A 14,091-nucleotide genomic window follows, 5' to 3' on the forward strand; every position below is an offset into this window, starting at 1 on the left:
TCCTGTACCAATCCTAAGTCCTTCCTTAGAGGAGTGGAGTATTAATTGTAAATTTTTTAAATTTCAAATTGCAGTTGTTTATTGATGGCATTTAGGAATGGAATGGGCTTGATACCTGTAAACTCACTATATTGCAGAGTTTTTTAAAATAACTTTTGGGGATTTTCTACATAGACAACCAGGTTGTCTAAATCAAGTTGATTTTTATCTCCTTGTTTACTGTCTGTTTATATTTATTTCTTGTTGTTATGTTTATTGCTCTGGTTAGGACTTCCATTATGAGATGGAATTAGGGTGGTGAGACAGGATATCCTTGCCTGCTTCCTTATCTTAAAAAAAAAAAGTCTTTCACCATTAGGTATCATTTTAACTATAGGTTTTTTGAAGATACTTTTTAATAGGTTAAGGTAGCTTCTATTCCCAGTTTGCTGACCGTTTTTTTTTTTCTTTTATATATTTTTTACATCATTTTTCATTTTTGCACAATATGTGCATTTTCATCTTGGTTATATTCCCCCTACATTTCCCACCCCCCTTATTTTGACTCTGATCCCTCTTCCACCCCACCTCCCATAGCGTGTCTCTGGTTTATAGTTGTTTGTTGATTTTTTAAATAAAAGGAGGTTGAATTTTATTTAAGGATTGAGATGATCATGTGGTTTTTCTGATTTAGCCACTTAATATGGAAATTTATGAATTAATATTAGCATGTTGAACTAGTTCTGCATTCCTGCAATAAATCCCAGTTGATCATATTTTGCTTTTTATATATTGCTGAATTTAATTTGGTAATTTTTTGTAGAGGATTTTGTATATGTGTTTATGCAGGACATTTGTCTGTAGCTTTCTTTTTTATAATCTCTTTGTCCAGTTATGGTAGTTGAGTAACGCTGACCTCTTAGAATGAGTTGGGATATGTTCCTTTCTCCTTATATTTTCTGAAAAGGATTGTGTCAAACTGATATTATTCATCTGGGTTAACTTTCTTCCCTCATTTGTTTAAATGTGAAAAATTATATGGAAATTGTGATTCTAAATTACGTCTAGCTTAGCTTTTACTCTTTTCTCTGTTCTGTGTTTTTCGGGAATTTCCAAGTGCTTTAGAAGTTGTCTTATTTGAAATCATACAACTTCCTACCACCATTTCTGTGACTAGTCCCCCCAAAAGGAAAACAACTATTTTATTATTAGACAAGAAGCTTTCCATTACATTTTTAGAAGTGCTGCTAGACTGTTCTTCGCATACTGATTTGTAGATATCTGAAATCCTTGATAATCATCTTTTAAACTTACATTCTCCCAGAATGGTTTTTATTCTAACCTCTTCTTCTAACCTGACTCCAAGTGTTTCATTTTCAGAAGAAGAGATTCTATAGACTATGTTGCTAGTAAATTCTAGTGAACTTTTTAAAATTGTGATTTTTATTTTTAGGTCAAAGTGACTTTTGGATAGTTAGGTTCAGTTGAGCTTACATTACATTTTGCATTTGTGTGTTGGGGCTGTAGGTGTATCATTAATTTTATTTTTCTAGATCAATGGGCAGTGTAGCTGTTTCCAGAGCATTGAGCTGCTAAAATCTCGTCCTGCTCACCTGGCTGTTTTCTTACACCATGTGGTTTCTCAGTTTGACCCTGCAACATTGGTAATGTATTTTTTTTTTTTTTAAAGATTTATTTATTTATTTATACAAGCACTGGGTACAGTCAGAAGCGCGGGAGGGTGAGAGAACTCACCAGAGCCAGAGTGGGGAACAGAACAAGCAAACTGACAAAATACTCTGCTGAGGGGAGCAGAGGGCATGGCAGGAGAGGTCTGTCATGCCATGTGGAACCCTCGCTGGTGGCCGGGGATCCAACCAGTGCTGCAGAGACTGCTGGCAGCCTCGCAGCCCAGCGCTCAACTAATGCGCCACCAGGGGAGGCCCTGGTAATGTATTTTATGATTTAGCCAATTAGGAGTTCTTACACATTTCTGTACCTTAACACTTTTTTCTTTTACAAGATGAGTTTCTTTCAGTTTTCTAAACATCTAAGAATAGGTATGAAAGATATGTAAAATGTTATTAATTTATTTTTAAAGACTTGGTTATATAGTAGTCGCTACATTGCTTACAGTGATCTGCCTGTTTCATGCATTACTGTTCAATGAGGATCTAGCAGATTTACATATTTCTTGAATTCTCAATTTCTCTCTTCCATTTCTTTCTCTATTACAGCTCTGTTATCTCTATTCAGACCTATATAAACAGACCAATTCCAAGGAGACTCGTCGTGTATTTCTTGAATTTCATCAGTTCTTCCTGGATCGATCTGCAGTAAGTTACCAAGTTAATTTTATAATATTTGCTTTAGTAACATTGATTTGTCCTTCTGCTTCCAATCTCTCCTCCCATGTTGTTAAGCTTTTTTTTTTTTTGCTTTTTGACATCTATTTTATATCTCAGTTATTATTCTATATTTGGAGTTATTATTATACATATACATAATTAGAATGAGGTAGTTGAAAAAGAGAACACAAATGATATGCAGGTATATGCATTAGGTCCTTGAATAAAATTGTTTCATTCAATGTCATTTTGTTATAGTGTCAGTGAGAAATGAATCCTAGCCTATATTGAATGAACATTGACATTATTTGAAGACCTGGTTTCATTACATGTGGTTTGGCTTAGTTGGTTTCCAAGAACCTGTCGATTCCATTAAGTGAGGGCTTGCTGTATTAGGATCCTAAAGATAATATTTGCATAATTGAATTCTGGTTGACCTCTTAGAAGTTTGGAGCTTTACGTTTAAAGTGGTGGAAAAGGTCACACTCACATAAAAGGTGATAGTGTTTTATTTTGCCAATAGAAAGTTTCATTAGCTTTTTACACTAGTAAGCTTTATCATTAATCCTTAATGCCTCCTGGATAATCATCCTGCTTGTTTCTAGTCCTTTAACATTTGCAGGTCTCTCTCATGACTGATGCCTCTTTCCTAAATCTCTTTTGTCTTTTTCTCAGCTGATGACCTTGCTATTTCTTTGAGAAATTTAAAGTACACAGAAGCTAACTCTTACTAGATTTATCCTATTCTATCATACCCATATGCTCTGCCATTTTTCCTGATGCTATGGAGGAATAGTCCTTGTTTTTAATCTAAGGTCAACACTTTCTCTGTTAACTCAGATTGTATTTTCATATACCTCATCAAAGATACTATTCCAGCATTTATTCTCATACTCTCTTATATTAGTTTTCTACCAAATCATCCACATTAGCATGCAACCATCATTAGCTCTACTATCTTAAACACAACCACACACACACACACACAGAGAAACATTTGGCTCCACTTCTTGCTTTAGCCTCCTTGTTTTCTGTAAATTTCTCTATAAGGTTGCCTATTTCCCTATACACTGCTGTATACACTTATCTTTTCAGTGATATCTTCTCTGATCAGCCTATTTAAAATTTCATTCCCTTCACTTATGGTCACCTTTTCTGTGTTATTTTTGCTCATAGAGCCTATATCTTTATTTATTTGTTTTTTTTATATCCCTGCACTTCTGCCCTGAATCTGAGCACCATTAGAGCAGATGTTTTTGTTCTCTTTGTTCACTGCTGTTTCCCATCACTGAATAATAGATCTTGGTACAGAGTAATTACTTAGGTATTTGTTGAATGAACTTGTTAGTTAGAATCTTTTTTTTTTTTTTTAAAGATTTGCATACAAGAACCAGGGTACAGGTCAGATATGCGGGAAGGTGAGAGGACTCACCAGAGTTAGAGCGTGGAGCAGAACAGGCAGACTGACTGAAATACACTGCTGAGAGGAGCAGCGGGCAAGACAGGAGAGGTCTGCTGCGCCTTGTGGTTGAAGATTGAACTTGTGCTGCAGAGGTTGTGGGTTGCTTCATAGGTTGCGTCTTAACCCCTTGTGCCACCAGGGAGGCCCTAGAATCTTGATTATACTACCATTGTTTAAAATATACTTTTTTTTTAGTATTTATTACGATGATTTGCTTCCACAAAGAAATGTTCTGTTTCATGTTTGAATGTTTGAATTTCACATTTCTTAAGAGAGCTCCATGGTTAAGTTAAAAATCTATTTTGCTACTTCTGTCAACATTGAAGTATAAGAACCCTGATAGATTAATTTGCTGTTTATTCTTTTATGCCTCCTGTGGTATTTATTTCATGCAAATATCCACAAACACAACAAACATTTATATACTTTTTTTACATTTGTGCTTGAAGTGCTTTCAAGAAAGTTGATTTGAGCTACTGGGTGGCAACTTCAGTTAAAGAAAAAGCTTTGAAGGGTTTTTCAAATGAATATTAAAGATCTCTAATTTTTAACAATGACTTGTTTTCCAGTGTAAAATTTCAGAGCTTATGGATTGTTTAAAGTTTAAAAGTATCTTGCTTAAATAGGTCTACAATACAAAGTATACATGATGAATATGGTAAGAATTATTAATTGTTACTATTAATAATTTTTCCAAGACATTTCCCAAATTGATGGGATAGGAAATGCAACAGTTTGGTAATGGGACTGAAACTGCAATTATTACAAGGAAAGTCCTAACTAAGAAGAAGCAAATCATGATAAATTACCTTAGTTCAATAGTAAGAACAACAGATGGTTGCTGAAAATTTAAGACTCCAAAACTTCAACCTTGATCACTATTACATTCTCATTGGGAGTGTGACTATCATGAGAATTCTTTAGCTTTATATAGGCAAGTGACTAGGATGTCTGTGGCGTAACCATCTCAAAAACAGCAGATACAATTCATGGCTACATATAAGTGGATTTTTAATATGATAATATGAACATTATTTACCTATATTAGTTCAGTGATGTGTAACTGCTTATATTAACCAATGATTCTAGAAAGCCAAAGCCAGTAGGAATATGTGAGGCACAGAAACACCTAGTCATTTGGCAAAACGATTGTAGGTATTTCCTTTATAGTGTAGTTCTTGGGGGAAAGGACTCATTTTCAGGTTTAGAAAACAGGAATTGAAGTTATATCGCTTTACTTATACAAGAATTTATATTCACCTTGAGAAGTACCTAATATTCTGTTTCAATTTTTATTTTAGCACCTGAAAGTTCCTGTTCCTGATGAGATATCAGTAGATCTAGGTAAGTTTGGAGTACCAATAACCTGGAGAATGACATCTCTCTAGATATGTAGCTCAGCTCAGCTTTAAAGGTTTTATCTGTCAAGAGGTGACTAGTGGGTCATCTCACTCTCTCTGCAGAGTCTATAATACATTTAAAGGTAAATGAGATCTGAATTCTGAGATAAGCTACACTGAAGAACTTCTCTTTGTCTTACTTAAATTTCTACCAAGTAGCATAGATATGTTGCAAAGTTAAAATATACCTTTAGGTCGGGTCATTCCTTTCCTTTTCATTCTGTAGAAAAAAGAAGACCTGAGCTTATTCCTGAGGATCTGCATCGTCACTATATCCAAACCATGCAAGAAAGAGTCTACCCAGAAGTTCAGAGACACTTAGAAGATTTTCGGTAAGCGTGGTGGTAGATAGAAGCTATATGGTCATTCTAAATTTCCTTTTTAGGTAGGGAAAGTTATACAGTAAGTCCTTGGCTTAGCATATGTGGTCTTTATTCCAGTTTTTAAAATATAGTGTACATTTGAAATCAAAAGACTGTAATGGTACTGAGAGTCCTTAGTCCACATTCCATACAGTTTCAGGGTTTAAGCTCAGTACTTAGCTCTTTGCTAAGTGTGTTCCTTCAGGATTTGTGCTCTGTTGAATGATTGCCTCTGGAATTTTTTTTTTCCTCTGGTGTCCTAGGTGACATGGGCCAAAAATAGAAAACTGTGACATTTTGCTTGTTGCTAGAAACTCATAGCTATGGAAACTCTGATGAAACATCTCCAGAGGGAGATAGATTTTCTCTAGGTTACCTCAGGAAATTTCTCCTTTTTCCCTTTAGGCAGAAACGTAGTATGGGACTGACCTTAGCCGAAAGTGAACTGACTAAACTTGATGCAGAGCGAGACAAGGACCGGGCAACTCTGGACAAGGAACGGGCATGTGCAGAACAGATTGTTGCCAAAATTGAAGAAGTGTTGTAAGTAATGGGAATACATATACAAATTCCCTCTCCTGAAATTCTAGTTATACTGAAAGTACATGTTAAATAAATTTAGAAGAGCTTTGTGTATGTGTAGCTGTCTATTTTGGGTCAATATTCCAGAAACTGGAATTTTTTATTTTGACTGATACTTTAGGTAAAGTTCTTGTGGTTTTTTTTTTCCTGGGTATTGGTAAAATGAGTTAACTATAAAATTTCTAGTAACTGATCAAAAACAGGTTCAACACTTTCATTGGAATTATATCTTTGGAAAGATATATTACTTACCTTATATCTTACTATGAAATGTTTGTAATTGATGATGTGAATGTGAAAAGCAAGTGATTCCTTTGGGGCTTAAAGTTTTTTTGGTATTTTATTCCAGACAGCAGAGGTTCGGGGTGGGAACTAAAGTACTTAGCTCTGTTTTGTTGTTTCAGGTATCTTGAGTTTAGTAGCAGCTCTTTTATTAACTGTAATATTTCATTAAAAATAATTTTTTTTAGGATGACTGCTCAGGCTGTAGAAGAAGATAAGAGGTAATAAACTTTTTCCCTAAAATGACAAGGGAAAAGAAACTGTCTTTACTCCTGTCATTTCTAACTTGTAAATTTTCTTTTTTTTTAATTTAAAAACATAGACTGTCTCCCTCTTGTGGCCTGCATTTTTTTTTTAACCTAATAATCTAGTGTCTGGAGTTAGAATCCTTTTCTGTTTTCAGTGAATGCCTACTTCCATACTTTTTACTTGATGAATTATTTCTAAGAATTCAACATTGTTGGTTTGGAAGTCATTTGGTACCATTATTCTGCCCACTCTTCCTTCTCAGAAGTCTTACTTTACTTAATCCTTTCTCCTCCAGTTCCACAATGCAGTATGTTATTCTTATGTACATGAAGCATCTGGGAGTAAAGGTGAAAGAACCACGAAATTTGGAGCATAAGCGGGGTCGGATTGGATTTCTTCCAAAAATCAAAGTAAGACTTAAGTAATAGTTGTTCAGTTTTCTGTTTTCTTTGCATTTGGGTGCAGTGCTTTCTTTTTTCTTACTGTTTACTTTTTCAGCAATTTAATGCTAGACGTGCTAATAGATGTAAGGTAAAATGCTAGACGTGCTAATAGATGTAAGGTCTCTGTTCTCAAGAAACTCAAAATCTAATGAAAATCCAGACCTGTAAACTAATTACTAGACAGTGTGAAAAGTAAAGATAGCAGTTTACACAGAGTGCCAACCCCAGCTCTGTTATGGAATATTCTTTTTTTCATTTATGGTGCCTATCCCAGTTTGTAATTGTTTATGGTTTTGCTTAATGTTTGTTTCATCGCGAAGGTCTGTGCCGGCAAGGGCCTTTTTCATCACTGTACCCGGCTCTCAGCATAGTGCCTGCACATACTATGGGCTTAGTAAATAATTTGTTCAATGAATGAATGAATTGCTTAGAACAAGCTCCCAATAAATGTTTAATAAACTATGTTTTTATCATCTAAAATTGTCAACTATGTAGAGTTTGAAAAGATAACTCTGAGTTTGATTTGTACATGTTATTGTGCGCCCGCATCTGGTAAGTCCGTGTCTGGTGTGGTGTGATGTTTGTTGAGTGTGTCTTTCACTTATATTTAATCAGTTCATTTCAACAGACCATTAGAGTTGTGTTTCTGCATTTGAAAGCAAAAAAAAATCTACCTGATTGTGTATCCTGTCTCTTTGCTTGTGTCTCTAGCAAAGCATGAAGAAAGACAGGGAAGGTGAAGAGAAAGGGAAACGAAGAGGCTTCCCCAGCATCCTGGGGCCCCCGAGGAGACCAAGCCGCCAGGACAGCAGCGCAAGTAGGTTGCAGTTCAGGTGCTGCTTCGTGCACATAATATCAGATGTTTATTAGCTGGAATGAATTGCTGGAGAAACGTGTTCTCGAAATGATTCCACTGAATTTCCAGCATGCCTGGTTTCCATTCGATGTCATTTATGAATTAAATACCCCCGTGTAAATACATAATTCTCATAAACATCTTCTTTAATGACAATGGAGTACTGCAATGTATCTATAGAATAATTCATATGCCTGTTTTGATTGTTTGCATTCAAGTTCAGATTGTTAAATTAAAAAAGCAAAGTGCACATAGATTTTTCCACCATACTTTATTTAATCGCTTTATGCATATATAACTCAATCTCTCCATACTTCTGCAATTTCTCCATTGCTCCATTATATTTCATTTCCTGATCTCTTTCTACCTTCAGGGCTAATGGCGAGATATTAGCTCCCCAGAGAGAACTGCAAGAGCAGTAGGGATGATGTGGGAGGGAAGCTAGGTCTTGTAGTGGTCTTCAGCTTGAGCAGTGCTGCATTGGAAAACGTTTGCATGGCTGGAGTGGAGGTGCTGATGTGACACAGTGATCCTGAATGTTCACATGGCAGAAATTCTCATTCAGATGCCATAGTGCCCCTTGTCAAGAAAGACCAAGAAAATGAAGGAAATTTTTAGAGAAAATGTTGAGAAGATGGAGCATTTCACAGATGCTGACCATAAGTTTCAAAGGATACAGAAGAATTGTAGGAAGAGTTTCAGGATGAGGGATGTACAGATCTTTGTAAGGACATGCAGTGCTTAGTGGAGTGATGACCAGGTACTGTAAGTGATGTGAACAGGGATAATGATCAGGATAGTGATTAGTCTGGATGGTCACTGAGGTGTATTGTAATAAAGTTGAGAGTGCCAGGGAAAAGTGGGGTAGGGGCTGCTAATAACTCACAGAGCTGAAAGGCTTCATCTTCGCTCTACATATAGAAATATATATAGTTCTGTATGTGTCTATCTTGGCATTCCCTTTCCCCACATTCACCATCACTCTCATCTTTTCTCATCTCATCTGTGTCCTCTCTCTCCATTTCATTTCCCACCACCTCCCTTCCTTTTCTTTCATCCTTGCTCGATCTCCTCTTCCCACCATCCTTTGCCTTTCTCTCTTTCATCTTTCTTCCCTTTCCGCTCTATTGTCTGTCTGTCTGTCTACTTACTATCTACCTATTTACCTGTCTACCTAATCTATCTATTCTTTACTCTGTAATAATTCACCATAGATTTTTCTAGGTTCCAACATTTTTCCAGATCCTTTACATTATCTTTTTTTTTTTTTTCCTTGTAGTTGTCTTGCAATGTAAATTGTTAAGCATTGCTTTCTGTTTAGTTGGCAGGGCCATGGAACTACAACAGAAGCAGCGCCACCCTAAGCACTTATCCACACCCTCATCTGTGAGTCCTGAACCACAGGACTCTGCTAAGTTGCGCCAGAGTGGCTTAGCAAGCGATGGAGCAGACATAGGATACTTGCAAGCCAATTCCATGTCTTCTATGTCTCCAGGGGTTCCTCTTTCCCAGGAAGGAGGGAAAGAGAATGATACGGGTGAGCTAATGGTGTAGTTTAACTTCTTGACTATCAAAATTTTAAAACAATAGCACTAAGAAATTTGATAGTCTTAGAATGTCAAATTATTTTAATCAATAATTAAATTCTGAATTAAAACTGAATTCCTATCTAGTTTAGTTTTAACATTTTAAAATTTTGTAAATAGTGGCAAATCTATACGGAATGATAACTTATTGAGCTCTCTGTCGGAATTTAATTTTGTACCAGATGTACATAGATTCCTGTCCCATGTGTTATTCTTATGGGAAGATAGTCACACAAATAAAATATTCAAACTGCTGTGTCCAATAAAGGAAAGTAAAGGGAGTGTTGAAGGATAGCGGTTAGAGGCATATGTGGGGTTGGTCTAAAAAAGACTCCAAAATCTGAGATATTAAAGATTTCTTGTTTGTTATTTAGTGCCAGTTGAGAGAAGGGTGTTGGGGATACAGGAGATAGACTCCATAACCAATAGAACATTAATTTGAGGATAGGGGAGAGGAGATGCAGAGTATATGTGAAAGTTAAAGTTATTTACTGAGAGTGAAAAGGAAAGAAAGATTTTGAAAAGGAAAGAAAGATATGAAGTTAATTGTAGATAATTGGGAAAAGATCTTACCATGTTTTTTCATGATTTGTTACAATGGGCTTCTTAAGTAAGTGAGTTGGGAGACTACTGGTTATAGTTGGAGAATGGACTACCTAGCTCCATTAGCGTTTTGGAGGCAGTTCAGTCTCTGGTGATGGCAGATCCAGGATAAAGTTCTGGAAGTGGACACTAAGGTTGCATAGAGGAGGTTACTAGACGTAAAGAAGGTAATAGCTAGTATACATGGGTTTTGAGGTTACCTTGTGTGATATTAGTATAGAAAGGAAACATTTGACCTGCAGCCAGAGTTGCAGTTGTTGGTAGGTGATAGTTGTGAGGAGGGAGAATATGTGATAATATCCAAAAAATGAGAGCCTCCAAGAAGCAAAGGCTTTTATAAGAAGAAGGAAAAATAATGATCTGAAAGTAGTAGTAGGGAAAGAACACCCATCTCATCTCCACTCTGAAGTCCACAGTATATGGCAGAAACACCTCTATTTGAGAAGAGATTACCCATGTAAGATAGAACGGTGGGTTTTTATTTATTATGAAGTAAGGATGAGATTTGGAGAATAGTCTGGAGATTGTGTCTGATATGGAATTCTGAAGATACTGAATTGAGGACCCTGCATTAATTCATGGCTTTTGTTTCTCATTGAAATGAAAACAGGGTAGGTAATCAAAAAAGAAAAAACATATGTAGGGAAAGGAAGGTAAAATGTTGAAGTGAAAGATTTCAACAAATTTGGGGGAGATTGAAATTAGACAAGAATAATTTGATGGATAAAACAACATAAAGGAAGCTGGAGCCTATAATTTGTTTTTGAGTCCAATGTGGGAGCCAGTCTGCCCATTGGAACCCTGGAGAGAATTGGATTTAGAATTGGCATGTGATAAGGAATGTGTGAGTAAGAAGTAAATCTGAAAACGATGAATTAATTGAAGGTCTACAATCAAAACAATTGAGTCAGAAATCTGTGATCTTTACAGTGTGGAAATATGAAGTCTGTCATTTATATACTGAAGAACACTATGTTCTTTTTTTCTTTTTCTTTTAAGAAAAATTGAATGATTATGTAGGGATAGTTAAGTCCTTCATGGTGTTAGTGGACTAGAGTTCTAACATTTGGGGCCTAAAGCCTGACAGTGTGCATGTGAGGTACACTCCCTTCTTAGAGAGCTCCATACTAAACGACCTTTTTACATATTGGCATCAAAAGAAAGCCAAATCATATCCAAGTCTTACATTCTTAAATATGAAAAGCACCGCTCATTCTTGGTAAAATTTGCTTGTTAGAGTTAATACTTAAGATAATACGTAATGCCAAACATTAGACAGTGGCATAAGACTTTTAGAAGCAACCTGATAGGCAAAACACAGTATTTTCATTTGGGGCTACAGGTCAGAATGTACATGTAAAAAATTTTAATGAAACAAGTAAAATAGTTACTAGTTGGAAGAAATGAAATGTAATTGGAAAGAATATAATTAGAGAGGAGGATATGATGCTAATACCTTATCTGACACAGAAGCACATTAACAGAAGAGAGCTAAGATCCTAACTCCTTCATGTAACAAAAACATAGTCATGCTATTGAAACTTGGGTAATAATCAATAACCCAACTAGTAATAGTAATACAATTACTAGACATTGGGAAGAAATGGAGGGAAAGTGCAGGCGAGAAGTATAAGTGAGCAAAGTCCTCAGAGGAAGAAATAGTTATTACCTAAAGATAATAAATCAAGAATAAGAAGTATGAGGTTTGAATTGGACTACCATAGTCACTAAAATTTGAAACTTTAAAAAAAGATTGATTCTGAGGGTAAATCAGGTGACAAAAAGTTTCTGTTCATCATATGCTCTTCTGAGTTGTCATGTCTTACATCCATTTTTTAAAAACTGCTAACAAATGATTTTCCTATTTATTTTTTAGTGCATATAAACATTTTATATGTTAGAGTTTTGGTTCTAGATAACCTGTAACAGTTTAAATAAGAATATGGCTATGGATTAGGTGGACCTTCTTTTGGGAACTAAATCAGTTTTGTAATTATTGTCCTTATTAAAGATTGATACCACCCTAATGTCTGACTATTGTCTTTTCAGGATCAAAGCAAGTTGGAGAAACACCAACATCTGGAGACTCTCTAGATGGTACACCACGTACACCCAACACTCTCTTTGATTTCACACCTCCTACACTAGACCAAGTACAGGAGGAGGAGTGCGAAGTAGAAAGGTAATGTAGTGATATCTTAGGGTAGACATTGCTTAAGTTTTTTGACTGTACTGTATTCCTATTTTTCCTATTTTTTTTTTCTCTCACGTGTGTTTTTTTTGGGGGGAAAGAATTAGAACTTAGAGTTACTATTACAAGTACTCAACTGTTTTTTCATTTATCTGCTGCTAAATCCTGAAGAATTCTTTGTCAGCTGTGGTAGTTTAACCCAGTTTTGCTTCTCTTGGGCATGAATTTCTTGATTACAGTTTTGTTTTCATGTTAACTGTTTATTCTCCATTGTTTTAGGGTGACTGAACATGGAACACCAAAGCCCTTTCGAAAGTAAGTAATCCTGAAATAGCTTTCAGGAGAAGCGTATTTAAAGAAATATATCTTTTTCCCCTAAAGTTCTCATTTTAAAGGAAAAGAATTCCTGCACACAAATCTGTTAGACAGTATAAAGCAAAGTTCTTAATAAACATAAATCATTGAAAAGTTATTTATAGAGTGTATGTAACACATATTAGCCATTTGTAGGAGGACTGCGCCTTAGCTTCTTTGCTATACAATATTTCAGAAATCTGATTTACTGTAATGTAAAAACTTGTGTCATTTGCCATCTGTCCACCTGATATCCTCAAGGAGAATTTATCATTTTTTCCTTTTAAGGTTCGATAGCTCAGCTTTTGGAGAAAGTCAAAGTGAAGATGAACAGTTTGAAAATGACTTAGAGACAGATCCACCCAACTGGCAGCAGCTTGTTGGTCGAGATGTGTTAGTGGGACTAAAGCCTTGTGAGATCAAAAGACAGGAAGTAATTAATGGTGAGTTCAATCAATTTTTGTTGTTATAGTTGTTCGCATGTATTGAGTTTTTTCAGGAGTAAAACTAACCCCTGAGTCTAGGAGTTTGCGTCAAAGTTCTGCTAATCTTTTGTTTTAAACAAAGGAAATTAAACCGGATAGATAATCCTTAAACTTTCCAATTCAAAAAACACAAGTGATTCTGTGTTTAACCGTTAGGGTATTTAAGATTCATAGATTCGTAGATTTTTTTTTTGATTAATTAATTTATTTATACAAGCACTGGGCAGTCAGAAGCGCGGGAGGGTGAGAAAATTTACCAGAGCGGGGAACAGAACAGGCAGAATGACGAAGAAATACACTGCTGAGGGGAGCACTGGGCACCGGCAGGAGAGGTCTGTCACGCCATGTGGGACCCTCTCTGGTGGCGGGGGATCGAACTGGTGCTCCAGAGGCTGCGGGCAGCTTTGCAGCCCAGCACTCAACCGCTGCGCCACCAGGGGAGGCCCGATTTGTAGATCTTAAACTTGAAAAATTTGAGACAACATTTGCCCTATCCCTTGTTATTTTTATGCAGCAATTATAAATGAGGAAGGTAAGGCTCAGGGTGGTTGGTTGACTTAATCAGAATCATACAGTTCTTAAGTGATAGGTGAAAAGTAAGATCCAGGTCTACCATTATTCTGTCTAGTACAGTTTCTTTATTTTACTTTGGCATGTATGTGACAGAGATAGGACATGTCTGCTGTACTGGCTGCTCTTTTCAGGATGTGACTTGAAAAATAGCCTTCCTAGCTCTTAAAAAAGTTGATACAAAAAAAAGTTGATACAGTGAAATTGCAAGTCTGTCTTCAGACTGAGTATTTATAGGCAAATTCAATAACCAAAAGTACTGCTGTTTATGAAAAGGGTTCAATTTAAAGGCTATATGATAGTGTTTACAGTTTTCTCATGTTGTAGTTGTGACTTGTG

The 14,091-nt window shown here is 36.0% G+C and overlaps 1 protein-coding gene and 1 long non-coding RNA gene across 9 annotated transcripts in view; one reads left to right on the plus strand and one right to left on the minus strand.

Moving 5' to 3' along the window:
* ARHGEF12 (Rho guanine nucleotide exchange factor 12) overlaps positions 1 to 14,091 on the plus strand; it is a 126,839-nt gene that overhangs the window by 86,163 nt on the left and 26,585 nt on the right. For all 6 annotated transcript variants that reach the window (XM_037505460.1, XM_037505463.2, XM_037505462.2 and 3 more), the window contains 12 exons: positions 1,533 to 1,643; positions 2,217 to 2,315; positions 5,091 to 5,133; positions 5,416 to 5,521; positions 5,957 to 6,094; positions 6,604 to 6,636; positions 6,960 to 7,074; positions 7,819 to 7,924; positions 9,285 to 9,500; positions 12,202 to 12,334; positions 12,623 to 12,658; positions 12,986 to 13,140. In XM_037505460.1, the coding sequence (XP_037361357.1) occupies positions 1,533 to 1,643; positions 2,217 to 2,315; positions 5,091 to 5,133; positions 5,416 to 5,521; positions 5,957 to 6,094; positions 6,604 to 6,636; positions 6,960 to 7,074; positions 7,819 to 7,924; positions 9,285 to 9,500; positions 12,202 to 12,334; positions 12,623 to 12,658; positions 12,986 to 13,140 (1,291 nt within the window). The remainder of the gene's footprint in view (positions 1 to 1,532; positions 1,644 to 2,216; positions 2,316 to 5,090; positions 5,134 to 5,415; positions 5,522 to 5,956; positions 6,095 to 6,603; positions 6,637 to 6,959; positions 7,075 to 7,818; positions 7,925 to 9,284; positions 9,501 to 12,201; positions 12,335 to 12,622; positions 12,659 to 12,985; positions 13,141 to 14,091) is intronic.
* LOC129145469 (uncharacterized) overlaps positions 1 to 14,091 on the minus strand; it is an 84,740-nt gene that overhangs the window by 49,834 nt on the left and 20,815 nt on the right. For 2 of the 3 annotated variants that reach the window (XR_008551053.1, XR_008551054.1), the window contains exon 4: positions 5,378 to 5,409. The exons of the other annotated variant lie outside the window; for it this stretch is intronic. This is a non-coding gene — a long non-coding RNA (uncharacterized LOC129145469). The remainder of the gene's footprint in view (positions 1 to 5,377; positions 5,410 to 14,091) is intronic. 3 annotated transcript variants of the gene reach the window in all.

The sequence above is a fragment of the Talpa occidentalis genome, unplaced genomic scaffold (genome assembly GCF_014898055.3).
Source record: "Talpa occidentalis isolate TD23 unplaced genomic scaffold, MPIMG_talOcc4v2.1 talOcc4.12, whole genome shotgun sequence".
In the NCBI taxonomy this organism is placed as follows: domain Eukaryota; kingdom Metazoa; phylum Chordata; class Mammalia; order Eulipotyphla; family Talpidae; genus Talpa; species Talpa occidentalis.